General features: G+C 40.9%; 1 protein-coding gene across 6 annotated transcripts; it reads left to right on the forward strand.

Annotated features, from left to right (window-relative positions):
• The first annotated feature begins 474 nt into the window (after nt 1-474).
• On the forward strand, nt 475-14,244 carry CIPC (CLOCK interacting pacemaker). 6 transcript variants are annotated; one of them, XM_048948471.1, is made up of 5 exons: nt 486-569; nt 2,176-2,257; nt 3,804-3,978; nt 4,854-5,023; nt 8,682-14,244. In XM_048948471.1, the coding sequence occupies exons 3-5, from the start codon at nt 3,906-3,908 to the stop codon at nt 9,558-9,560; spliced, it is 1,122 nt and encodes a 373-aa protein (XP_048804428.1). In that variant the 5' UTR covers nt 486-569; nt 2,176-2,257; nt 3,804-3,905; the 3' UTR covers nt 9,561-14,244. The 6 variants fall into 6 exon arrangements, with proteins under 6 accessions (XP_048804430.1, XP_048804428.1, XP_048804431.1 ...); XM_048948473.1 differs by lacking the exon at nt 2,176-2,257 and having other exon boundaries at nt 475-569; XM_048948474.1 differs by lacking the exons at nt 486-569; nt 2,176-2,257 and adding an exon at nt 593-741.
• The last annotated feature ends 12,110 nt before the right edge of the window (nt 14,245-26,354 follow it).

The following is a 26,354-nucleotide window of genomic DNA, read 5'->3' on the forward strand; positions in this document are numbered from 1 at the left end:
GCCCAATCCTCTCAGGTGTCCAGGCCGGGCAGCTTCACCCACTTCCATACTTGCTGCGTATAGCAGAAAGCACTAGTGCTTTTATTGCGAAGGTTCTCTTTTCCGACACTTCTCTGACAGCAGCGGGGTGGATGGACCTCCCGAGTGCTTTTCAGGCATCACCTCAGTGTGCCTTTTTCCCTGGCGAGCCCCGCGTGTACTCACAACAGCTGTGAATCTACAGCTGCCTACTCCCCCACACCCGACCCCACCGTACGCTTGGGGGCCAGCGAACACGGTTTCAGACCGAATTTATTCCCGCCTCAACGCCCGAGGTGGCTGCGCGCCGCACACGGCGCCACAAAGCACCCCACTGCCCTTCCCGCCCTAACGGCCACGCACGCGCACTGCACCCGCCCCACCGACAGAGGGCGCAAGCAGACGGCCGTGCGCATGAGTGCTGAGGGAAGCGGCTGTGTCACTTTCCCTTTCCGGGGCGGGCCCGTCTAGGCCGGCGGAGAGCTTTGCGCCCCGCGGTGGTGGCGCCGCGCACGCGCGGAGCGGATGGCGCCGAGGCCGCCGGCGGCCAGGTGAGGGGTGTCGGGGCCCGGCGCGCGTTACCGCTGAGAGCGCGGTGTGACCGTAGTGCTCGGGGCGGCCCGATCTCGGCTGGGACCGGCCCCGCCTCGCCGCGGGGAGGGGCTGCGCCGCACCTCTCGTCCCGCTGCGCTCCGGGACGGCCCTGCCCGGTCCTGCCCGCGGGTGAGGCGCCGGGGAGGCGGGCGGCCGTGAGAGCGCGGCGGTGTGGGAGGCAGCGCCGGGAGCGGGCTGGGGGGGGGCTCGGCGCTCGCCGTCCCGAGCGCTGCTTGCGGGTGGGTGTCTCTCAGTTAGTTACCTCGTTAAGGGAAGATCGGCCGGCAGCTCGCAAAGCTTCCCTTGGTGGGAGCCGAGGAACGGCCTGGAGTTGCGTCTTTGGGGGGACGCCGGTCGGATGCCGGCGTGAGGTTCCGTCCGCAGAGCAGTCGGGCGTGGAGCGGGCTGCGTGCTGCGGTCGCAGCTCCAGGGCCCGCAGCTGGAGAGCTGGGATAGCTGTCTCGGCCGTAGGGTTTGAACTTTGAATGGTGCTGTGTGGAGCCGGGAGCGGAGCTCTGTGAGCTTCGTGGGTCCCTTCGATGGGGTGCCTGGCTGACAGAAGGGGTGCTTGTATTTCATGTATTGCTAGCTCTTCTTCGCACTAGCATTCCATACGCAGTGCTTTCTTAACTAATGTCTGCTTTGGAGAAGGATAGGTAACAGAAGCTGGGATCCGGCTTCTTCATTTAGCACTTGTCCATATCGCAGACATTCAGCCATGCTGTTCTGGTAGTGACTGCGAAGCAGGGTTATCTTCATAGCTTTTAATCCAGTTAAAATTCATACAGATTACAATGTATACTGATAACTAGTTTAAAATGGCAGTAATTACTGGATTTCCTGATCGTGATTCCTTGATAAGTCCTATCAGATGATTCTACAAACAAGACACAAAGCAGGAATAGCACCTAGGTTGCTTTTCCTAGCTGTAGTTCTGACAGCTCCATGTCTGTTAGCAGGTCAGCAGGTGTGACTGAAGACAGAAGTAGAAATGAGGCAGAAGACTAGTGACTAAGTTTTCTTCTGTTGAACATTCTTCTGCCTTTACAGGCAACCACTTAGCATGTCAGCAGTGTTATTTAACATACGGAATTCATTAATGGAGGTGCTAAGGCTTAAGAATTTCAAGCACAATTCTAGCCATCAAGTGTAAGGACCTTAAGGAGAAACTTACTTTTGGGGGTAGGTTATTCCAGAATATGTTATGTTGCAGTGTTACTTGAGGTAGATGTCACTAGTCAGTGCTGTTAATGGGCTCCTGCTCTGTCTGTTATGTGAAGTTCAAAGTTTCTGTAATTTTAATTTAAATATACAGCTCTAACATGAGATGAAACTTGAAAGAGTTGCTTTATAGGAAATTTTTATGAATAGTATTGGTCAATTTCTGTGTTTCATCCTGTCAGCTTTTTGTTAGCTAAAGTCTCTCCTACCTTTTATAAGAGGAGAAACTGTTCTTAGTTTTACAGAAGCCTACCTACCCTTAGGAAGCATGGGAAGGTTGTTACGAGTACATGTCACAGGAGGCCATCATGTAACTGCATTTTTCTGTTTTGTCACTTCTAGTTCCAGACTTTCAGAATTTTCATTCAGAAAGGGTATGGGGAGGCATTTCTAAGGCCACATCTCCACTAGGAGTGACTTGCAGGTATACTATGTGTTGTGCTTTTAGCAGTATGGATTTCTTCATCCCTATCTTGTTCTCTGATCACAAGACTTGCTTCATTCAGAGAGTGAAACAGACTGTTATAACAAAACCACAGCTTTGCAGGTTTCAACTGTGTTTGTTGTGTGGGCTTCATCCAGCATGGCTGACTTATTTGCAATCCAGCTCCTAGAATAGCTGTTTGGAAGACAGATGTAACCTGGGCAACTTTAATTCTTAGGAATAAATTGTTTATGAGTAGCTTTTAGCTTGTTTTGCCTTTGTAGGAAGAAAAGTGGCTCTAATATTTTAGTTGTCTATTTACATTTCATTCTTTGAGTCATTTGAGCTACCCCGAAAGTCTCCAATTAATTTACTGGCAGTGTAGAAAGAAATAAGTGACTATTCCACTTCACTCAGAAGAGCCTTGATGTAGTTGCAGATGACTACTGTACGCTATATATCTGCTATTTGATCTTGGTTAACCATCGTGCTGAACTTCAGAGCCATCCAGTAGAGCTGGGCATTGCATTTTTGCCAGTTCAAGAAATTACATTCATCTATAGGGATGTGGTTTGGTGGACATGGTGCTGATGGGAGGGTGGTTGGACTTGATGGGGTCTGGATGGTCTTAGTGGTCTTTTCCAACCTTAATGATTCTATGATCCTATTTACTAACATTTGTGGCCACAGAAGTTGTGAGTTATTGCCTCATCTGTCAGAATTTTTAGCAAAGTTAGAAATATGTACTGTGCTCCCAGAATGAATGTACCATGCACCAGTGATTTTACGTATGGAACGATTCTACTTCAGGTAATACAGTAAGATTGGCAGACCTGTGCTCTGTACTTGACTTGCCAAGCTATTGAAGGAAAGAGCTGAACAAGATATGGTCATCTGCCCTTCCACCAAATCCATGTCTGTAGTACTTCTGACTCCTCTTGGATTTATCCACTGGCAGTGTTCACAGCAATAGCGTGTTTTAAAAGAGCAATTGCATTCAACAAGAACAACAAAAAAACTGTACTGTACTTCTGCTTCAGTTAATTTCTTTATTTCTGTCTTAGATTTTTCAACATGTTTTAACCTACTCTGAAGGACCCAACAGCCACATCTACTGTGGTATCATTCCCTTGTAGTTGGTACAGGGAACTGAAAGATTGGATTGTGGGAACTTCCTTGAAACTTAAGAAATTAGCCTGAGGCAGGTGGAAGGCTTGAGTCCCAAAAGTTCTACAAAGTAATGTGATGCAAAGAATTGTGGCCTGTCTTTTCTGTTCTCTAATGTGTTATTAAATATGAATAGTTCAGAGTGTTTTGCAGGGAATAAGCTGTGGTTTTACTGACAAGTCTTTGCTAACCTAAATCTGTGATAAAAAGCAAATGTGAAGCTGGAAATTTAATAGAATTCCACAGATTGCTTAACAGATGCCTCAAAACTTTGATAAGATTTGTGCAAGGACATGCATAGCTGCTTTTGACTTATACTGTTGGATCTTTTGTTAGATTCAGAGGAAGTCTCTGTTTTGTTTTTTAATGGTTTTTATAGTTCCTCAATGGAAGAGGTGTTGAAGACAGCCACCAGCACTGGGGAAGCATGGAGACAAAATAGTCACGTATTGACACCCTCAAAAAAATACTGAGCACATGGATGGAAATGAAGAGCTTGAACCATCACTTCAGCATGGCAGCAGCTGAATCTGACAAGGACTCCGGATACTCAGGTTTAGAAAGACTGTGCTACTTTTCTTTTTTCTTCCTGTTTTCAGAGTGCTGGTGATATTGGATAAAGCTGACTCCAACCCTTTGCAGTTTGTGTTTGATTACATGGTAGGGTCTTCATATCTAAGGCAGGTTAAAAAATAATCCTACCATCAAAATTTTTGGAGTGGAGCGTTGTGTAGTTCATCCTGTGAGTTTCAGTGGCATGAGAATATAAAAATGTGCCTAACAAAGAACTGAATGGAGGAATCCTTTTCTTCAGAGTCTAGAAGTGGGAATGGAAATTAACTTTTGTTCTTTGCAGTGATCAGTGAACTATTGGATTATGTCATGTAATGTCTTGCAGTTTGACTGGATTGTCATTAGAGCCTGATAAAACTGTGATTTTTGTAACATCAGCAAAATGTAGACAGTATGTTCTGTTTTAATAATCAACAAATAATCATACAAAGATTCCCTTTAGAAGTTAAAAGTGTTTTTGTGGGAGGTACTGTGCACACTGGGTTTGTAGGTAGCAGATTTAAAAATGCAACAGATTGCAGCATGGACCTGAATCTGCTAGCTCTTTTGTGTAACAGTCTTCAGAGCTGACTTTGTGGTAGCATGTCATCCCTTGGAGACTAAATACAGATGAACAAAAATAAATAGATTTTCGTGGAGACAGTATTTGCATCAGAACTGTTGTGAAATACAAAGTCTTTTAATAAATAAAGGTCACTTAATAGCTGTCACAAAAGATCTAATTTTATTGGTATTGCAGAATTGAACTTTATTATTCACTATGCTTAATTGAAAGGGCACAGAATAGTAGAACAGAAAGGAAACAGTAAGCATGCTATATGAGAAATTACTAACAGCTGAATTCTACATTTGGCAGATGGCAGTTCAGAGTGCCTAAGTGCTATGGAGCATACTGACTCTGAGGATGTCCTGAATGCGCTGTGTTGGAATGCAGAGGATGGGCCTTGGCCTTGCCCTGTGACCACGAGCAGCTCCTTTCCTGCACTTTCTCCTATGGTTGTAATGAAAAATGTTCTAGTAAAGCAGGTAAGGAAAAAATAATATATCAGAAAATACTGCAAAAAAATTTTTTTTATATTTTCTTTTCAAAAAGGATTATATGAAGTTGATGCAGTCCAAAAAGTAAGCAGTAATTTGTAAAGTTTTGTTAATAACAACCCCTCTTTTGGAGAGGCAGCTAAAACTGCTAAGGGGGGAAAAAGATGAAGTACAGAAACTGCATTGCATCTGCTCTTTGCCTCAAAGGGATCTGCAAAAAATAGATCTTTATGATGTTATTCAAATGGCACCAAAGATCAAACCAGAATAAGTATTTTTCCATTCAAAAGCTGATGATTTCTTGGTCTAGTACTAAATGTGGAGGTTGGTGGCCCTGCATGTGGCAGGAGGGTTGGAGATTCGTGATCTTTGAGGTCCCTTCCAACCCTGGCCGTTCTGTGATTCTTTCTTGTTCGGTTTAGACAAAGGAGTAGGATGATTGCTTTTGCTTTCCACTTCTTAGATTCTAGAAGTGCTTGAGATGCAATATGAAGCCTTCATCTAGAAAGTTATAAATGAACAAATCAAATCTGTATCTACAATTAGTTTCAGTATATTTATTTGAGCAGCTTTTTTCTTAATTACATATCATGTCTCACGTTGCAACAATTACATTCCGTGTTTGTACCTTCCAATATCATATTATGTGTTACTCCTCTAGCGCTTCTGTGTGACATCAAAAAGGTCTGTAATGTGACAGAAGGTGCAAAAGCTACAAGTTTGAAGTACTGCTATACTGTTAGGCTTCTTGCTTCTACTCGTGTTGATAAACAAGGCAAAAGTACTTCAGCCTTTTTTACTATTAGAATACGTATGAGAATACAGCGAGACTGAAGAAAAAAGAAATAGATCTTCATTCTTTTATACTGAATCTGTTTTGAAAAGGAGAAAAATCTGTTAAATGCTGTGTGTCAGAGCCAGCATAGAGGTGGGTTCTTGCTAATATTTCATAGAATCATTAAGGTTGGAAAAGATCTCCAAAACCATCTAGTTCAACCGTCCATCCATCACCACCATGCCCACTAAAATGTGTCCCTGAGTGCCACATCTGCATGTTTCTGAAATGCCTCTGGGGACAGAGACTCCAACAATTCTCTGGGTAACCTGTTCCAATAATTTGACAGGTCATGCATTTGTTGGGGCACATGGTTCTGATCTGAGCATTGTGCTTCATCTTGACAAGAAGCTTTTTTTTTATAGCCATGTTCTCAGATGTGTGGAAAGAACGCACATGACTTAAAACACAAATGCCCAGGTTCTCTTGTAATAGGGAAGAGGCAAGCTTCATCACAGACTGATAGCTGTTGGTCTGGGGTTCAAGAATTGGGCATTTTGAATTCTTGATTTTGTTACAAATAGGAAGGAGAAGTATCCATATGATACACATAACTTGAATGTTGATAGTGTAGCAAAAGGAAAAAAAGATGCAGAGGAAGATGTAGATAAAATTACCAGACTCAGTTAATTGGAGCAGTTCATAACATTTAAATCTAATTATTTATGGATAAGGACAGTCATTTTAAATTGAAAATGTTCATTTCAATAAGTAAAAGCAGCAAGACAAGGTCAGAATGATGGAGTGTCTTTCTAGCTCTTTCCGCTGAGTCTTGTTACCTCAAGTAGTCATGCTGATCATCTTATTAATGTGCTCTTTTCAACACAATTCTCAATTAGGCTCTCTGGACCAAAATAATAATAATAATAATAATAATAATAATAATAATAATAATAATAATAATAATGCAGTGTCCCCAGCTACCACAGTTTATCTGTTTCAGTCTCGGTCAGCATCACCTTCTGTCTTAAAACCACTGTGTTTCTGCTTAGTGATGTTTATCTGCTGTCCTGATTTCAGAGTGCAAACAGCTAACTATGTTACTAAAAAAAATAAAGCAGGAAGTGATTCTCTGGAATACAGTAGTGCTGAGGTAAAGTTTTTAGAAGTTTATAATAGGTGAGAAGGCTTTTTAGGTGAGTAACACTGGTATGTGCAGGATGTTGACTGCAGAATTTGTAAAACTAAATGTCTCCTCTACTAAAAATGAGATTTTTGGGCGTGACAGTAAGAGCAGAACATAATGAGAATGGAAAGGACAAGAAAGTGAATAGTGGAGATGGGAGTAGGGGATAAAAACAAGAGCGTGGTAGACTGTTATCACAGTTCTTTAGGCCTCAATGAATTTGGGGCTCCAGTATGCTGGGTACTGCATAAATAACAATTTCTGAGTCCAAAGCCTTGCTCTTAAGGTTTCATGTTCTGTCTAATGTTTATATAGCCATGGTATGTATATATACCTGCCCACTCTTAATTTGTCTGGGTACCTTTCTTTTGGATGTGTTCTTTTGTCTGTGAAATAAGGAACTAATGTTAACTACTACAGAGCTTCTTGCCCACTGAACTCAGTGTCAGAGTTGGTAATTGAATCTCATCGCCGAGTCTCAATATCTGAATCAGTGGATGGTGCCCACCTTTGTCAAGTTAAGTCTTCTGCTGACAGGAGCGGACTTCAGCAAAGCATGTTAGCATTTGCCAGTTTAAATGTTCTGAGGCTGAAGAAAGGAGGCTGGATTTCAGACGAATCAAAATAGTACAGAAAAGAATGAAATATTGTAATGCTTCTAAAACTAGTGCCCTCAGCAGGCCTGCAGTAACATTCCAAATAATGGATCATAGAAATTGAAGAAACAGGAGAGAGTTTATTGTGCTAGAAGAAGTGAAGATTTTTTTGTTTTTGTTTTTCCTGAAAGAAATACTATTTTTTACCAGACCATTTGATACGTCAAGAGAAAGGTGTGCAGGACAGGAGATCTCATGAAGTTCCTCAGTAGTGTATTTGTGAAAGAAAAGGTAAAGTCTTGTAAAAATTGATGTATTACCCTACCTATATTGCAGAATGTGATTTGTGGAAGGACATAAAAACTTGAACACTTTTCTTGACATATAATGCTTTTAAGGCATTGCACAGGATTTCACCAAAAGGATGGAATTAAACTGTTTGGGGCTTAGAACAGGCAGTTTTCCTTGAATTGGTTGATAGTCAGTATTTTTTCTTCTTTCAACTTCATGATTTTAAATTTATTGCAACTGTTTATTGTACTCGTGATTCCAAGTCATACTGAGCAGCTACGTTAAGTAATGTCTGTGTTAAATAACCATTTCAAAAGCTTGCTGTAAGAATAGAAATGACAGAATTGGAGTTGCTGCATTTCAACAAAGAGGGAGTCTGAATTGCTCCTGAAGTATCTGTGCTGTCTCCAACTCTTCTGGAATATTTCATAACCAGAATTTTTCAAGTTTATTTTTCAAATTTTCTGTGTACTTCTTCTTTAGCCTCAAGTGCAGTAATAATTTTACACTAGCACTGCATGATACAAGCATGCACTGTAATTCTTATTAGGGAAAGTGTGTATAAATTGAATTGTTTTTAAATATATTCTCTATGTATGGTTTTCAGCTTTGATTTTAGTGTTACGAGTCAGAAAAGAGAAGAACAAGTTTGATAATAAGCTGCTCACAGTACGTTACCTTGTGTAGCATGTATCAATTATGAAGAAATGGCATAATTCACCTGTTTTGCTTAAGGTTTTTTAATCCTTATCAGTAGCACTGCTGTAAGAATTGTTTTTCCCCATTTATGCTTCTCAGGGGAGTTCATCCCAGCTCCAGTCTTGGACTGTCCAGCCATCCTTTGAAGTGATTCCAGCTCAGCCACAGCTGGTATTTCTTCACCCATCAATCCCACCTCCCATTAACCCTCACCCTGTTGGGAAAAAGAGAAACGATCCCACTAACTACCTGCCCATCCTGAACTCTTATCCCAAAATAGCACCACAGCCCTGTAAAAGAGATCACTCCTTCGATCTAGAGGAACATCAGGAAACCAGTTGCCATAAACGACTCTGCACAGAAGCGTCTAAAATGGAGACTTCTCCTATATCAAGGAGCACAGATTTGTCTGCTAGTCCTTTTGCCCATCTACCAGTTAGCTTTAAGGCTCCTCAAGATTCTAACCAGCAAAGTTCTTCAAGTTTGATGACAACTGGAAAAGTGTCAAATCTTCCTGGTTTACATCGCGTTTCTGCTGACACTCCAAAAGTTCCAGGTTTGGCTTCTCTTTTGCCTTTTGGAACTCTACAGACAGCAAAGTGCACTCCTCATGAGAATGAGAGTGCATCACAAACTACAATGCAGTCTGCAGTGTGGAGCCTGCCACTGATACCAGAAGAGACTTGCACTACCCCCGAGCTGCTTTTGCAACAGCAAAGTAAGTGCAGACGCTTTCAGAATACACTCGTTGTGCTACGCAGGTCAGGATTGCTAGAGATCACTTTAAAAACCAAGGAGCTCATTCATCAGAACCAGGTGACTCAAGCTGAGCTGGACAGGCTGAAGCACCAAACACAACTTTTCATAGAGGCAATAAAGAACAATGCTCCACAGTCTTGGGCAGAGCTAGAAGCATCGCTAACAGGTTCAGATAAAGCTAATAGCAACCTTGAAGACTCCACTTATCCAAACATGTAGTAAAATGGTACATAGATGTTAAGTTATTCCTGTGCCTCCTATTTCCTGTCTCAAGCTTTTACTTGAACATTCTGAGTCCAAGATGTGCAAGGTAGCATGCCATTCACAGCTTGTCTTTACAGCCATCCGTGGGACTGGGACAGCACAGTGGGATCTTGGCAAGATGACTACTCACTACTCCAGTATGACCTTGAACTCCTTGCTAACTCTATACTGTCTTGGACTTCAGAAGCTTGGATGTGCTCTGCTGGCATGCTCCCATTCTTGCTGTGAGAAGACAGTCATTTGCAGAATTCTGCAAGCAAGTCTTTTCCTATTCCCATCTTCAGATTGTCAGTTCTGAGAGTGGCATGGCAAAACAGTCCCCAGTATTGGGCTATCATCAGTTGCAGGAAGGGAGTTGGTGTGAGGAGAAGATCAGTTTGGTGGGGTGCTATCAGACTGTTGCTGACTGTCGACAGAGAGTCTTGCTTTTGGGGTTACAATTGTTTTGAATTAGTGAAGATCTGCTTGTGGTGAAGCAACATTCTGTATTTATTGCAATCTTTGACCAAAGTGACAAGAGTCTTAGGAGCCCGCTGACTTAATTTTGTTGAGTATATGTTGGATTTTGGTCTGTAAGGATGAATGAAGGAGAATTGCAAGGCTTGCACTGGAAGTGTTTGTTTCAAAGCTGTATTTATTTGCACTTCCCATTAGTGACTAAAAACTGTATGGAGCAAAAGGCTTTAGATTTTCTTGGTAGAATGCAGAGGCATTTTTAAACATTGTGCAAGAAAGACACTTGTTCACCAGAGTTAATTTGGCAAGAATAGTTAAATTTTATTTTATCTATATATCTTTGTTTATAAGGCTAAACTCTTTTTTTTTTTTTTTTTTTTTTTTTTTTTTCCTGTGAAATTGCTCCCAGTCTTGTTCAGCATCTGCATCAGTGACCTTGATGATGAGGGGACAGTGTCCACGCTCAGCAAGTTTGCTGATGATACGAAGCTGGGAGGAAGCACACCAGAAAGCTGTGCTGCCATTCAGCGAGACCCAGGCAGGCTGAAGAGTTGGGCAGGGAGGAACCAGATTAGGTTTAATAAGAGCAAGTGTAGAGTCTTGCACCTAGGGAGGAATAACCACATGCACCAGTACAGGTTGGGGGGTAACCTGCTGGAGAGGAGCTCTGCAGAAAGGGACCTGGGACTCTGCAGTGTGCCCTGGTGGCCAAGAATGCCAATGGTGTCCTTGGATGTCCTAAAAGGAGTGTGGCCAGCAGGTCAAGGGAGGTGATCTTCCCCCTCTACTCTGTCCTAGTGAGGCCTCATCTGGAGTACTGCATCCAGTTCTGGGCTCCCCAGTACAGAAAAGACAGGGATCTGTTGGAAAGAGTCCGGCAGAGGGCCGCTAAGATGACAGAGCGCTTGAAGCACCTCTCTTATGAGGAAAGGCTGAGCAACCTATGTCTGAAAAAAGAAGGCTGAGAGGGGTTTGATCAATGTCCGTAAATATCTAAGGTGCTGGAGGCAAAGGGACAAGGCCAGACTCTTTGCAGCAGTGGCGATAGGATGAGGGGGAATGGCCACAAACTGAAGCTTAGGAAGTTGCACACAAATGTGTATGAAAACTTCTTCACGGTAAGGGTGAAGTGACGGAGCACTGGAACGGGCTGCTCGGAGAGACTGAAGCCTCCTTCTCTGGAAATGTTTAAGACCTGCCTGGATGCCTACCTGTGGAACCTGGTCTAGGGAGCCTGCTTTGGCAGGAGGGTTGGTCTAGATGATCTTTAGAGGTCCCTTCCAGCCCCTACAATTCTGTGAATCTATGAAATCAATTGCTAAGAATGAAAAAAAGGAGAGAAGTGAGAGTAGAAGGGGCCCATGGGAAAACAAGTCCTCCCATCTCCCTTCCCTCCTTCTTTTTGTTACTGAGAGAAATTGAGTGAATATGTGTACTTAAAAATAACTAAATAAAAAGATGTCAACTTGGAAAATCTTGCTGAAAGTTTTATCTGCTTGAGTTTGAAGTTAAACAAAACCATTTTTGTCCATGTAACTGTGTCTCATCCCTAGCCTGCTTGACATTAAATGTATTTAAGGGCTAACATCTTATGCAGTGTTATTAGCAGACATCTGCAGTTGTCAGTTGCAAAAGCTATTCTACAGATGTCAGTTTATCTAGACACTTTTGTCAGTCCCTCCAGTAAAAAGGGTCTGTTTGCTTTTTACCAGAGGCAGGCTGTACAAACGAACTAAGAACGTCTCTTCCTATGAGGGATAAGAAATCTGGATTGATTATAGCATGTTCATTTCCACTTGAAAATGCTTTCCAAAAAGTGTGCCATATAGATTTCTGGGTATTTTGATGCTCTGATCACTTCATTTCAGATTCTTAAAAGAGGTACTTGAAATTATAGTAGAACTCTTGCTAGTTTGTGGTTAGACCCCTTCATTTTCTGATGCCTTTTGGAATTAAGATTAGAGAAGGCTGTGGAGAATGCTGTTCTAGACTTCCTAAAATACACTCAGTAGAAAAGGTGCAAGGGATTTCCCTCTAATAAGGGGTTTCCCCCTATTTAGGGAAAAACCAATGTAAAGAAATGCTGTAGATGTCTCATGTAGAGGAGAAATGGAGTCATGTTTTCCCTAGCCAGAGGCCTAGAGATAAATGTTGTGTCAGGGTTCCCCATAAAGCCCTTTATGAGCTGTAACAAACTAATAGCAGTGTGTTTCATTGTTCATCCTGTTCTCCTGCTGAACTGCTGTGCTGCTGCTCCTGTAGCACGGTACATAGGAATATACTGAGACAGATTTTTGAAGACTGTGTGGTGTTTTCACTATAATTGTGCATAATAGGATATCCCAACTTGCAGCACAGCAGTATCAAAATTGAACCAGAGAAAACAAAAGGCAGGAAAGCAGCATAATACAGGGTAACAATGTAGGACGTAACTAGCTCTTCCAGAACTGCATGTGATATCTGCATTAAATGACAATTGTTGGGTGGGTAGATATGGTGGGGCCCTGTGCCATTTGTGTAAGAATCCCAGAGGATAAGAGCTTCTCAGAGGAAGGAGTAGGAGGCAGTTCCATTGATCTGATACCTTTAATAGTCTTAGAGGTGTAGTGTGGGAAAGTGCATAGGATATCTATTCTATTTTTCTTAGCATTCTTATTCTGTCTATCAATTATAGAGAGGAATAGGAAGTTCAGAATGTGTTAATAGGAAGTGATTGTCTTCCTAGAAAACACGATGGATTCAGGTTTTCTCTAGAGATGAAAGGAGGTAAGAAAAATGAAGTTGAATTCCAGCTGTATATGATGAGTGAGTACACCGGTGACCTCTTAAATGATTCTGTGTCATTACTTCGAAGGGACCTTCAAAGATCATCGAGTCTTATCAAAGATCGAGTCTGCCTAACTGCTTCAGGGCTAACTGAAAGCTAAAGTGTGTTAATGAGGGCATTATCCAAATGTCTTTTCTAATATTTCAAGCATGGGGTATCATCCCCCTCGTAGAGATTTCCTCTAGGAAACTTGTTCCACTGTTTGACCACCCTTACAGTAAAGAATTTTTTTTTTTTTACTATTTGATCTCCTTCCTATTTCTGTTGCTCTGTTGGAGTATAGGGAATGGAAAACCTGGCCTTGCACTGGCAAAAAACTTGGCCTGGCACTTTGGCTTAGGGAACCTCTAGCTGCTAAAACTCTCTCATAGTCCTCTCAGCACCACGTACATTTTTCCCTGACGACACCAAGAGCAAGCTGAAGTGTATGCTTACAGCTGATAGGCATTTCAAATGGTTAATTTGTATAAGTATGTATTTGATAAATCTGGAATAATGTCCAGCAGCTGGTTAGAAATCTACTGGGCATCAGTGCAGGTTTAAAGAGGTTTTGCTGAACTAGAAAAACTCTTAGAGCTCTGTATGGGTAAGGCCAGGGCCCCATAGGAGCTGTATCCCTAGACAAATTTTGCTTCAAAATTTGCAGTTACCATAAAGGATTTTGAAGGCCCTAATAACAGATACATTGTCAGATATCTTTCTGTTCAGTTTCTCTTAGCTGCCTTTATTCTGAGAAGTCCTAGTAAAGCTTTAAACAGTAAGGACTTTCCTTTCTTGGCTGCAATTTAATAAAACAGCATAGCTCTGGTGCTCTTTTGAGGAAAATTTAGTTGACTGTATTAGGGCAAGAGTCGATGTTGATTCTGGGCAGGGATCTGGAAGTGGTCCAGTGGAGATGAGCAGAAACATTAACCTCTTTAATTGGAAACATGCAAGCAGTAAACTTAGAGGGCTTTTTTGTTTTGGTTTGTTTTTTGTTTTTTTTCTTTTAACTTTAAAAGTGGCAGGACAAGTTGGTCTAAAGCGTGTGTCCCAGTCTAAAAAGTCAGTGAGATGGTCTGCTGGGGCTTCAGTTCCTGCTACAGTTAGCAAGCAGGGTATCTTCATGGCTCAGACACACTGCTGTTTTTTTATTGAGGTTAAATAAACATTGGTATTTTTGATTACTTTTGCTACATATTTTTGAAGATCTACTGCTCTAGTTGGAATGTAAACTTTTTCTGTACCTTTTGAGTTCATTGTCAGCTTTGAATACAGTAGCCTAAGAGCCCTGTTATAAAACATGACCTTTTTGTTAAATCTTTACAGAAATAGACTGTGAAATATGAATCAAATAAAGTATATAGTTGAAAAATATATGGATTGGTCTAGTGCTGTTGAGCTTCCATGTCCTTGATTCCAAATCATGCTTTACTTATTTCCACAAGACCATGTTGCCCATGTGGGAAAGTGCAGATCCAAAAGTGATACTATGATTTCTTACTGAAGAGTGACATGTGAGCTTTAACAGTGTATGTGAATTAAAGGATTTCTGGGAGGAACCTGACTCAAAGTGGCCTGTACAGAACTCTAAAATTATATTGCAGTGTGTGACCATTGCCATAGATTTGTCATGAAAACTTGGAAGAATTATTCAGTTCCTTAACTGTTACTTCCATGTGATGACTGTACATTATACTCACTGTCTGTGCAGGGCGAACTCCTACACTAGCTTAATCTGCCAGCCAGATATGCGTAAGGTCTGAATTGTGAAGGGTATGGATAGTTTGTTACCAAAAGGATTACTTGGGTGAAAAAATTTAGTCCCTTTCTTGGAGGAGAATGCTCATCAACTAAATCTGTATCCCAGATTTTCAATAAAACAGGTTTTTCAAAATGTGGTTGTCTTTTCTTCAAGATGAAACTTACAGCAAGAACTAGGCAGTCATTCCCAAAACACCCAGCAACGTCATGGCTTGAGATACCGTCATAAAGTAAGGTACAGGAGGTTCTGCTTCAAGTTTTCTCTTTGAGCTAGGCGGAACAATGGCTTGAGCCATATTGCTTTACATCCAAAGAGGAGTGCCATCAATGGAGGTCTTTCTATTCACTGAGAGTGCAAACTCACTGTTTGCAGCCTTTGTTCTCCTGACAGGTATAGGTACAAGTAAAGCAGTAGATTTTTTTCACCAACACAGTGTTTCCATCTCTTCTGGCTTGATTTTTTTACACTATGAAGTCTATCTACAGCATATTAGGCCTGCTAATCTTTATTTCACTGAGGACGAGACTTGCTTCTTTATCTTTCTGATAACACAAAAGTCTGAAAGGAGCGGAGTCCCCAGCAGACTTGAGCTGAGGACAAAATTTCTGGCATGCACTAGGCTGTAGCTTGCTGTTACTGCTTTTTTTTCTCTCTATTCCGGGACAGAAATAGGGGCTCCTGCCTACACAGCTTTACACTCTTCCTTTATCTGTGTGTTAATTCCTTGCAGGCAGCTGTATAGTGTAGCCATACAGTTCTCAACTGTATAATGTGTTCCAAAGTGTCCAAAATGCATGAGACTTCTGTCTGTGAGACAAATTTAACTGCTCGAGTGTAAATTCTGCTTGTCTGACTCAGAAGACAGAAGGAAACAGTGTTTTGGCCTCCTCTATTGTGGAGTGCAGTTTCCAAGACTTCCTCAAATTCTTGTTTGAACTAAAGTGCATCTTTGAAAGAAGCATCCAGCCCTCATTTGAAAGCTCCTCACAATGAAGAATCCACCCAAGTTGTTCACAAGGTAATTACTTACATTTAAAAATGTGCCTTTTATCTTGAATGTCATCTTTCAGTATCCAGCTGTCAGAGCTTTTACCTTTTGTCTGCTAAACTGAAATGCATGCTGTGATATTGCTCTTTTCACTATAGGTATTTATAAACTGAACAAGTCATTCCTCAGCTTGCTTTGTTAAAGTAACTGTTTAAGCTCTCAATTTTTTCCCATCCTTTGTTCATCTCTGGTGCTCTTCTTCATATCCCTTAAAATTATTTAAATGCATTTTTAAGTGGAGCACTTAAAGCATAACAGCGTTGCAAAGAGTTCTGCCATATCGACTTTCCCTACTGCTACTATCTCTCATTTTAGTAGCACCTATGGTCTGAAGACGAAATCTTCTGTGGACCTGCTAAGGTTAGTGACCTCCTGTCCCTTAAGTATATTTCCGTAGTCCTTTGAATTCAGTTTGCATCCGGAAAGCAGGTCAAACTGATTTTAAGTCACCAGTCTCATACATTACTAACATCTGCTTCCTTCCTTCTAAGCTGTTTCATCTTTAGTTATAAATAATTCTATGTTGTATTCCAATTTAAAATAATATTAAATGACGTAGTCAGGAGCAAATTTTAGGCTGTTTTTGTTTCAGTGGAAGAAGGCAGTGTTTGACAGATTACTATATACAATCAAGGGACCATAGTTGTAATACATTTCACACCATCCAGTTAATTTCATGTAATTCTGGCATCAGAGTGTGTCACATAGCACATTTCAAATACCCATCAGAGGTATAAATATATCCTTGTTTTTGTCCTCCCATCAATTTCCAATTCCATTTAATCAAAGTAAGGTCTCAATTTTATTTGGCCAGTTCTATTTCTTTTAAGCTTCATTAATTTCAGTTATTTTTGCTTTATACCTGCTTAATCAAAAATTACAGGTTGTTCTAATGTTTTCTCTATGTTCTGCAGTCAGTGTTCGTTCAGATCCGTCTTCCTATCTTCTGCAAAACTGGAGCTGTATTAGATTTTCCCTCCTCTTAGGAGTCCACTGAAATCTTGCCTAGCAGTCTGAAATTCATTGCAAACACATAGCTGGTCCATAGAGCTTTTTGTTAGTTTGTGTTAAATTTTCAGTCATGACTTATTCAGACTTGCTGACTTAAAAATATTTAGCAATTGTTGTTTAAAATATCTTATTATTTTACTTTTTGAAGTGGAAGTCAAGCTGTTGTCATGATATGAGAAGAATACATCTGGCCTTTCTCTGATCACTTATTCTCTTGATTTTTTTTCTGGAATGCTTTTGCTATTCTGCACTGCAGCAGTATGATTTCCATCTTGAAATGGAGCAGTGCCAGTTTAAAGATTCCTCCTACATCTCATGCATTTCAAGAAATGGAGGAAGTAGGGCTTTTCAGGGCTGAAAGAGGAGTTTCCTCAACTTCTTCATTGTTTTCTTTTTATTGTGATTAAATTAATTGGAATAGTTTAATGGAACTGGAATGCCTCTTACTATGACCACTTAGGCAGTTTCACTTTTATTTCCACAACAGTAGCAGGGGTTTTTTTTAGGCCACTTAAATTTACCGGAGCTAAGAAATCCAATAACAGACAGAAAACCAGTGCTTATTGTTTTTTAATAGATAGTACTGCTTGAAAAATTGATATGCTTTGAATGGAAAACTCACGTGTTTTTATTGGAAATGAAAATGCACTTTGGCTGGAAGCTCAGCGTTTTGCAGCATTGGTCGTAGCATCCATTTTTCAGTGAATCTTAAGCAGTGTGGAGATGCTCTGGGAATGTGGGTGGGCAAAGATATTTCCCTTTACCTTCATCACCTTTTGAATTGTTTTGGGTTTCCTGTACAGGAAATGGGACCCTAGCTTTGAAGAATGGTTCCATCACCTCATGCTGAAGAAGCAGAATCTCCTGTAGCAGGTCTCCTGAGGTGAGAATAAAACTGCACCTCCTGAAGAAATTCTTAGCTCAGCAAATGCGATTTTTTGCACAATGCCCCTAAAATGTCTAATTTTAAAAAATGAAAATAAAATAAAGGGTTTTATTTAGTACAGAACACTGCCATACCAGACAGACCTTGTGCTATACTTCACAGAGGCAGTTTAATGCAATGAGAATTTTGTGAGTTTTGTGCTTAATGTGTAGAGTAAAATATGAGTAGGTACTAGGAAAATTATTTTTACCCAGAATAAATGCTAACAATGCTTATTATGTTGTGCTACAGTTGCTTCCCACCCAGAAGTTAACAACAATATCATCAGCAGTTTTTCAAAAAGTGAGTCTTGTGTGCTACAAAATATAGTGTCAAATCAGTTTTGATGCAGTCAGGGTATTCTCAAGGCTGGTGATGTGTTGTCAAGACAGCAGCATTTCAACTGGAAGGGGGCTGTTTTTGTCTTGACACGCCAAAAGAGCCCACAAGAATTATGGTATTTGGTATGTATGGTATGGTTTTGTCACTGAGAAGGTGATCGTGACTGTTGTAAGGCTGCAGGTAGCAAGGCAGCAGTCTGACTGATACCAAGTAGGCTGTCAGTGTTACCTGCTGGACATGCATATAACAACACATGAAATACTATGAAGTTATAAAATCTCAATTTTATTCAAGGTACCCACTAGCATCCCAGTTCTTAGAAGTATTTGATCCTTTGAAACGTGTTTTTGCTAAAAGTTGTCTCCCATGCTAATGCTAGTGCTATGCAGCATGGCCAAACATGCTCGGAGTTCAGGAGAGGACAGCTTTTATCACACTGAGCTTGGCTTTCCCATCTCATTATTCATTATTCTACCCCTGACCATGCTTGCAACAGTTCTTGCACAATAAAGCTTTCTGAGTTCACTCTGAAGTGGGTGGCTGACATCAGTTACATGAGAAAGGGCCAAAATGAATTCCCAAACATTTGTTTCCACACTAATTGCACAAGTAAGGCAAGTCTGGACTTGAAGATAATCATTTGAATGCTAAAAAGGCTCCAAATGGATAATGGGAGCTGCAGCCAGTCCAAACTGGAAGAAAAAGAGAGGTGACTGTGCTTGAGGTTTCATTGCTGCAGCATTTGTGGTCTGCAATGACAGCGCATCAGTAGAGACTGCCACAGTTAGAGAAGCAATGCTGTTCAGCATGAGGGGGTGTGTGGAGGCACCAATGGCTCTGACAAGCTTGTAGCAGTTAAAAATGAAGCTGAGCATTCAGGAGATGCACCTTCTGGCCACAGCCATGCGGTTTACTTCTATGAAAATCTATGAGATGCGAACTTAAGGCTTGCTTGCACATGAAAAATGCTACCCTGCTCATTTTTTTCTGCTGCCAAACTTGAAGCAGTGAAATTAGGCAAAGCAGAATGATGCACTGCCTCTGTCTGATCCTGAAGCCAGCAATGTTACAGGAAGCATCACTGCAATTTGTAAGGCTTTCTTCTTTCAAATTCCATCGCTTATCCAGCACAGTTAACACCTTCCAATCAGAGATACTGCAGCCATCTGATGTGAAAGCCCTGAGTTTATCGGTGTGCTTGGCTGGGTGACTGGAAGCAGGTGAATGCCAATAAAATAAAGATTTTGAATTCCCAGGGGTGAGATTACTTCCTGATAGCACTTTTCCTGTTCTCTGTCATTATAACAGCTGTGCACGGTTGAGCACATATGGGGAGTACCTGTGCGATCAGTTCGTCTAGATGTAGTGGCAGTTAGTTCAAGCACTCAGCAGTCCTGCAAAGAATCACCATTACCTCTTAAAAAATAAAGACAATAACAGCAATAGGCCACTGCCTGCATCTTGTATTAATATGGAGAAGGGAGGAAAACAGTTTGTTGTTCCCCAAAGTCTAACTTAACTTGGGAATATTTCCATAATTCCATTATTGCTCCCGGTTCTGATGTGAGATCAGTTCTTAGCACATCATTTTTCAGTAGATGGGATAAATCATTTAAAATATAAATGTGACTCAAAAGAAGTCTCTGTTTGCCTGGAATTGTTTCTGCTTGGAATGGAACCAAATATAGCAGCACTCAATTCTTGAACTCCTTCATGCATTTCCATGGCACTCAAGCTGCAGGTCAGAACTGCTTTAACCCAAACGTTCATAGCATTCATAACAACATGAAATTGATATTGGCAATTATGTGCATACTTACTGTCCAACAGGTTGTACCATTAGCACTGACATATCTGACGTATACTTTTGGGCTTTTTACTTTTTTGAGATTTCCCTGGTCTCTATTTCAAAGAAGGTCTTGATGTAGAGGTGGTATTTATGATGTGTAATATCAGGTCTCAATCTTGTTTTAGTGATTGGGATAACAGTGCTCTCAGTGCACTGTAATTTTCCATTCCTTTTTCCATAGTCTAAAAAATTACATCAGGTAAAAGATAAAATAAGAGAACTTTGAATGAGGAACTGGTCGCCATATGGCTGACGCCCAAAATCTCAGCAATTTGAGGGGATGGAAGCAGAAAAAGATGAAGTAAATTCCACAAAATTTGTACCATAAGTAGGTGGCAGCTGCTAGAAAAGAAAAACAAAAGCAGAACGGAAAAAAACACTGATAAGCAATGCTATGAGGATGCATGAAAATAGATCTTAAGGTAACCATCTACACGTAATATCCTAATCTTTTTACCAGATTTCTTATTAAAAAATCGGGTCTCTGTATTTTTTCCCATTTGATCTGGATTTATAAGCTGAAATATATTTTGATGGTGGAAATGAACTCACTCGCTGCCATCGCTGGTTGCTTGTTGTTCTCCCCTCCTCTTTTCTCTGGCCAAAGAGAATGCTGTAGGCTTAGGTTCATGGCTTAAACGCTGTGAATCACACCCAGCTCTAAAGCACCTGGCACCATCGTCACCACTGCTGCATGGAATAATTTAAACAACAATATATGATTGGAATTGAGATGGTCTAAGGCTCTGTTCCTTCTATCCTTGGACAAAGCACTTGGATCTTCTTAACTATAATGTAAGTATATCACTAAAGAAAAAACAACATTTGTTTCTTATTATAAAATCTTTAAATTTCTCTTGTAAGAATTGCAATATTGGTATTTTCTCCAAGTCATGGCTGTGGGCTGCCATGGTTCTGGTACTGAATTTTCTAAATGCTGAACATCTGTGTAGTTGTACTAACCTATAATTTGTTTCATTTTAGTGAACTAAACTATATGGCTGCTGGGCTAATTTCCCCTAATGCAATTCCACCAGTGAGTATAGAAACTTACTCCTTATGGAAAACTGAATGGAAGGTACATGGAGACTAAAATCTCTTTTTGTATGCCTAACAAGGGAAAAATTTTAAATATCTCCACGTTGACAAGGCTATGGGTGTAAAGAGAGTGATAGCTGGCTGTGTTGCATACAAACCCTCTCCAGCTTTTGTGGTGTAAGCAGACATCTATCTTGCCCACACACATATATTAATTTATGCCTACACATGTCTTTTTCCTCCCTGGTGTGTAAACTTGTTCAATAAACTGTAGTAATGCGACATGTGAAATAGAGGTCAAAAGCCTGGAGGCTTATCAGATGTTACATTTTCTTATCTAAAAAAGTTACAGTGTTTTAAATCAGAAAAACATGTTGATCTCAGCCCCGGAAGGCACTGAGTTCTGCAGCCAAACCAAGAGAACTTAGAAACAAATGACTGAAATGAAAGATGCGAGTAGTTCAGCTGTAGTTATGGGACTACGACTATGTTTGAAACTCTTTTCTCCTATACTGTGTCGCTCTGCAACTGGTAGGACTGAGAGCATTTTCATTATTGTCTTTTCATGCAATGATCTTCTGTCCTGATTGTACATGCCTATTGATATTGTTATCACAATATTATATTAGTATTATTATATCTTATATTAATAGCTGAGATAATTAAATGTCTACTTTCTCCTTTTGGATACTTCCCAAACACTGCGCTGATTTCCCATTCTTCTACTCTTTTCCAATGAGCTGCTATGTTTTCCTGTATTAGAGAAAAATACAGGAAAAATATTTTCCTGTGTTAGAGGAAAAGTAAACTGAAGAAAGGAAAGAAAGAACATCCTAAAATGATGTCAAAATTCAACAACGATCTTAAATCTGTTCTGACATCACGCATTTCGTGTATTTATGTAGCTGCTCTGTTTAAGGATCATGTTATTGCCAGAGGTTTTTAATTGGCAAAGTTTCCTATCTGAAAGCTGTATTATAGGAATTGAGCATACCTAACGGTATGGAATGAAAAAGATTCCTTGTTTTTGTTTTTGTTTTTGTTTTTGTTTGTTTGTTTCAAGTTCATTTGCATTCTGAAATGCTGTCATCTTATTCCGCAGGCTCATACAGAGTTTGTCCATCACACTATAATTTGTAGTCTGGATTGGCATACTCCTTCATGTGTTTCACACTTTCCTACTCTTTCTGTTAACATAATACATACCCTAATGAGCACCCTCCCTTCCCCCAGATTTATCCTTTCCCAGAGGGTGCTAACAGCTGACTGGATGGTGCCGAACCAGTTTTCATCAAATCAGTTCAACAGGAGCAGTCACTACACAGAGCCAAAGGCAGATCGTTGGGGGAAAGTGTTTGCTTCCAGCCTGATTACAGAAGTTCTTGTATCCCAAACCCACATCTGGCAGAAAGCTTCTGTGATACATGACAGATTTTTATCTGAGCTAAAGGGTTTTTGATGTGCAGCCCAGGCAGTAGAATTTCTGAGCTGATGGTATTTCCTGCTGCAGGCCATCAGCTCTGCCCAGGCTGACTGTGCCTGCCAGCTGCAATGGTTGTATGGGCAAATTTCTGAAACCCCTACAGACTGCATAGCTTCCCTGAAGCAATGGGGTGATGTGAGGTGGTGTTTGGTTGAATTCATACACACTGAATATGCTCCAATTCTGAGAACCAGAAACTGAGTCTTATTATTTGCTTTGAAATTCCAGTTCTCCTGGCATTAGAAACACATGAGCTTTTTTGTTTGTTTTTATTCAGAAGTTAATGGAGATCTGTTTCCACAAGCTCTGAAAGAGATTTTAGATCTCCTTAAACAACATGACTGATAGCTTAGTAGAGCTTCATTACCACCTTTTGCTTCTTGCAGTCAGTCACTTTATTTCCATATCCACAGAGAACATCTAACAGGAGTCTTAAATATCAAACTCTACATGAAAAGTAATAAGCTGACACTTGAAAGTTGTTGGCAGGAGGGACAGTTTTCCCAAGATTTAAAGGAACTTTCATTGCTCAAAACATTGATCATAGCATTGAGTATTTGGTAGTCTTTATCTATTGAAACACTTTCTGCTTTATGTAATGGTGTTTTGAGTTTTTTCTCAATGTGTTTTTCTTGCATCTGGACTCAGGACCTGCTTGATTTTGGCAGGTCATATTTAGACCCACAAGGATTGATTATGTTGTACTCATCAACAGTTTCCTCCCAGCAATCATAAGCCACAGGGAGTCCTGACTGATGATGTTGGACCTGTCCTTTGTTTTTGCTTCCTAAGGCTCACATCCTTCCCTGAAAACAGCCTCTGTGACAAGGCTGCATCCAGAAGTTGCTTGTTAACTCTCAGGACATTCTAATTTGGGTCCACTGTGTTAACTACTTCACTACTGCAGGTTTAAGATTTTTAAGGGTACACTGTTGGAAAAGCCTATTTATTGCATTTTCAGCAATCTTACGTCACATAGGTACAAGTCTTCACTTCTTATCTAATATAAACAGCTGAGAGACTGACTTAACATCTAATGGGAACCTTCCAGTCAGGCATGATGAAAACCTGAATCTGGGAATGATTGGTGGCAAAAACAGAGAGAGAAAAGCAACTAAATAACATACTAGAGACTAGGCATCCCCCTAAGCCTGTGGATAAACAGCAATAATAGGAAATTCAAGTTGCTAACTATTCAAGATCAAGACAGATTAACAGCAGCGCTGAGAAAATCAGTAGCAGACAAATGGAACTTTCCCATCCCCACTGATCACAGGTGAGTATTCTCTTGTACATGCGGAGCTGGTTACTGCCATTCACCCCCTTCCATTTTCAAAGCAAATTGTTGCAATGTGTTCCATGTATTTTCAATTCACATCAGTTCTGGAACTGCTATTAAGGTGTCTGCCAGAACGTTAAATGAGGCACTGTGCAAGGTACTTGACACCAGCACTTGGGAACTTGTATTTTTTCTTTGTAAACACGTGAGGAGACTTGGAAAATGCTGACTCTAAATCCTTAAGGGCCATGGGACTGTCCTGCCTGAGCACCATCATCTCTTGGCAATTAGATCCTGAGGGAAACCCAATGCTAAGACCTCTTTGGTGTGGTGAAGATGATGCTGGCAGAATGCTTCCAGAGGAGATCAGAAGCATTAACTAGTCCATATTTGCTGATGTGTGGTGTAAGCTCCAAGATCTCTTTATTCCCTGTGGTTTCTGGAAGAGAACTGAAAAAGCAGAGAACCCACATTTGGACACGTTGTTATTATTATATAACATTGTTATACCATCATACTATTTGTTAATGTATGTTGCTTGACATTATGTTTCTATCCGTGTAAACATTTAGAAGAGCAGAGTCTCCTTAGATGCTTTAAATTCTCTTCTCCGTTTACTTATTCATCTTGAACAAGTAGGTCATCACTTTATTCCAACCATGATAGCTCTGGTTGGTCTCTAAGTAACTTGAAGAGGACTGTTACACAGATTCTGCTCTTATGACTTAGGACTTCTACTCATTGAGCACCTGCTGATAGCATTATTTGTTATTCAGCTGAGAAAAGCCCTTTGAGTTCTGCTGGAGGGTTTTGAGAGGTTTTGTGCAGAAAATTATCAAAAATCTGTTTTCTTAGACTGGGCTTTCTCCATGTCTTTTCAGTCAACAATCAATGAAGACAACTTGAACTGTGCTGTCATACCTCCTATCGCCTGCTGGATGTTGGTGCATCATCCCTACCAACATAAAACCACTTCTACTCTTACTGGGAACACATCTCTGATTGCTTTCCACTGAGTGTTATAAAGATAGCTGCCCTCATCCCCGACCTTGGCTTTTCTTTTCCTCGCTACAGGACTGCCTGTCCTCCTCCAACTATCTTCTTACAGCTAATGAGTCCACTCATTCATTTATTCTGTCTCCTTGCAAGTATTTTTAGACTGTGATCATCTCCCTTGAGTTGGCTATTTCTTAAAGAAGATAAATGCTATTTCACCTCATCTTTTCTCATCTCTTCCCCATGCCTTATTACTTCAGAGTCTTCATGTTTCAACTCTGTGTCCTTTGAATATATTCAGTGGAGACCTTTTGCATGCAGACCTGAATGATTGCCCAACAGTGTAGTATGTATGAAAAAGAATATCACCTACTTCTTATTTGTATAAGAGTTTCGCTATATATAAGAACTGATCTCTACTGGTTTATTTCGCATTTACATTCCTCAAATTGTTTTCCATTATTGTTGCAAAGGCTTCTGAGGCCTTACAGATGGCACTATTTTTTTCAGGAAGCCACTCAGTGAAAGCCTGTGGTTTCTGTGGCAAGGAGTTGGGCAACAGGGAGCTTTTCCCCTCAGCCATTATCATTACTGGAGAAGAAATTATGGTCATCTGATTTTCCAAAGCACAGAGAAGCCCTAGATGTTTTATATTTAAAATTGTTAGAAATACTTAAACATTGTCACAAGAAATCATGTTCTGAAATGCTTTTGCTATTGCGGCTGCTACTTAATAAAATGCAAATGGTAAGCACTAGCTCTCTAAGCACAGAAATTGGGAAGCTTTTATTTACCCTTATAAAACTTCAGAGCCATCAAATGGATTTAGCTGAGATTTTGTGACACTGCTGTTGAGCTAAGCCCTCATTTACCGATTCATAGCTAAGAGCAAAGGCTCTATTCAGAGCTGTTGAGCCCTGTTACATTTTCTGCCCAAGGATTTCTACAAGTGAATGCACAGGTATGACTGGGAAGGGGTGTCAGGACAGCTGGATAATCAAAGAGCTGCTTTCAGCTGTTCCTGCAGAACTAACGATCTGCCCCAAATAGGGCAGTCCACGCAACTGGGAATGAGGAGAGAAATAAGCCAATACAAGGAGTCACTGTAATGTTACATTTTTATAGCTCTTTTCATCCCAGAGGATCATAACTGTAAAGACTGCATACATCTGAGAGTCCCACCACTTCTGCCGACATCCAGCTGTTTGCTGCAGGGGAAGCATTTCACTGCACAAAATGACAACGTGATGGTTTGCAGTCAGAACACAGATGTCTGAATAAGTCATGGGGAAGAACAATTGGGTGAAGGATAACTGTGGGGAGCCATGCTGTGGTTGCTCAAATTGAGATCCCCCTGGGCTGCAACATGGAGAAACCTTGCAGCGAGGGCAGACAGCTCTGACTGGCAAAGGGCAGGCGTGGCCCAGCATCAGTGAGCAGAGATAGCAGGCTCTGGGGGCAATTAACATCACTGCCTGCACAGGACTGTCCTCACAGGCAGTCCACCCAAGCTGTGAGCTGGCTGTGCCTTCCCCACAATGCCACCCCCAAAAAGCTCATGGCTTGGCAGCAGGCCCTGAATGCCATGAGCTGCACAAACTGCAGCATTCAAGCGCCAGCTGCAGAGGGTAAGAACATAATTTCTACTGATGTAAAACCTTGGGAGCCCTTTGCCTGTGGAGATATCTGATAAAAGAAGTTGTTGCATCAACTGATTGTTGGGACAAGAATAATTTTGGAGCCTGTCCAAG

This window comes from Lagopus muta, chromosome 6 (genome assembly GCF_023343835.1).
Source record: "Lagopus muta isolate bLagMut1 chromosome 6, bLagMut1 primary, whole genome shotgun sequence".
Classification (NCBI taxonomy): Eukaryota; Metazoa; Chordata; class Aves; order Galliformes; family Phasianidae; genus Lagopus; species Lagopus muta.

Bases quoted from the DNA above. Each gene is read 5' to 3' on its own strand.
- CIPC (XM_048948473.1), top strand. From the start codon at position 3,906: ATGGAAATGAAGAGCTTGAACCATCACTTCAGCATGGCAGCAGCTGAA. The intron at 3,979-4,853 runs GTTTAGAAAGAC...TACATTTGGCAG, and splicing joins CAAGGACTCCGGATACTCAG to ATGGCAGTTCAGAGTGCCTA. The intron at 5,024-8,681 runs GTAAGGAAAAAA...TATGCTTCTCAG, and splicing joins AAAATGTTCTAGTAAAGCAG to GGGAGTTCATCCCAGCTCCA.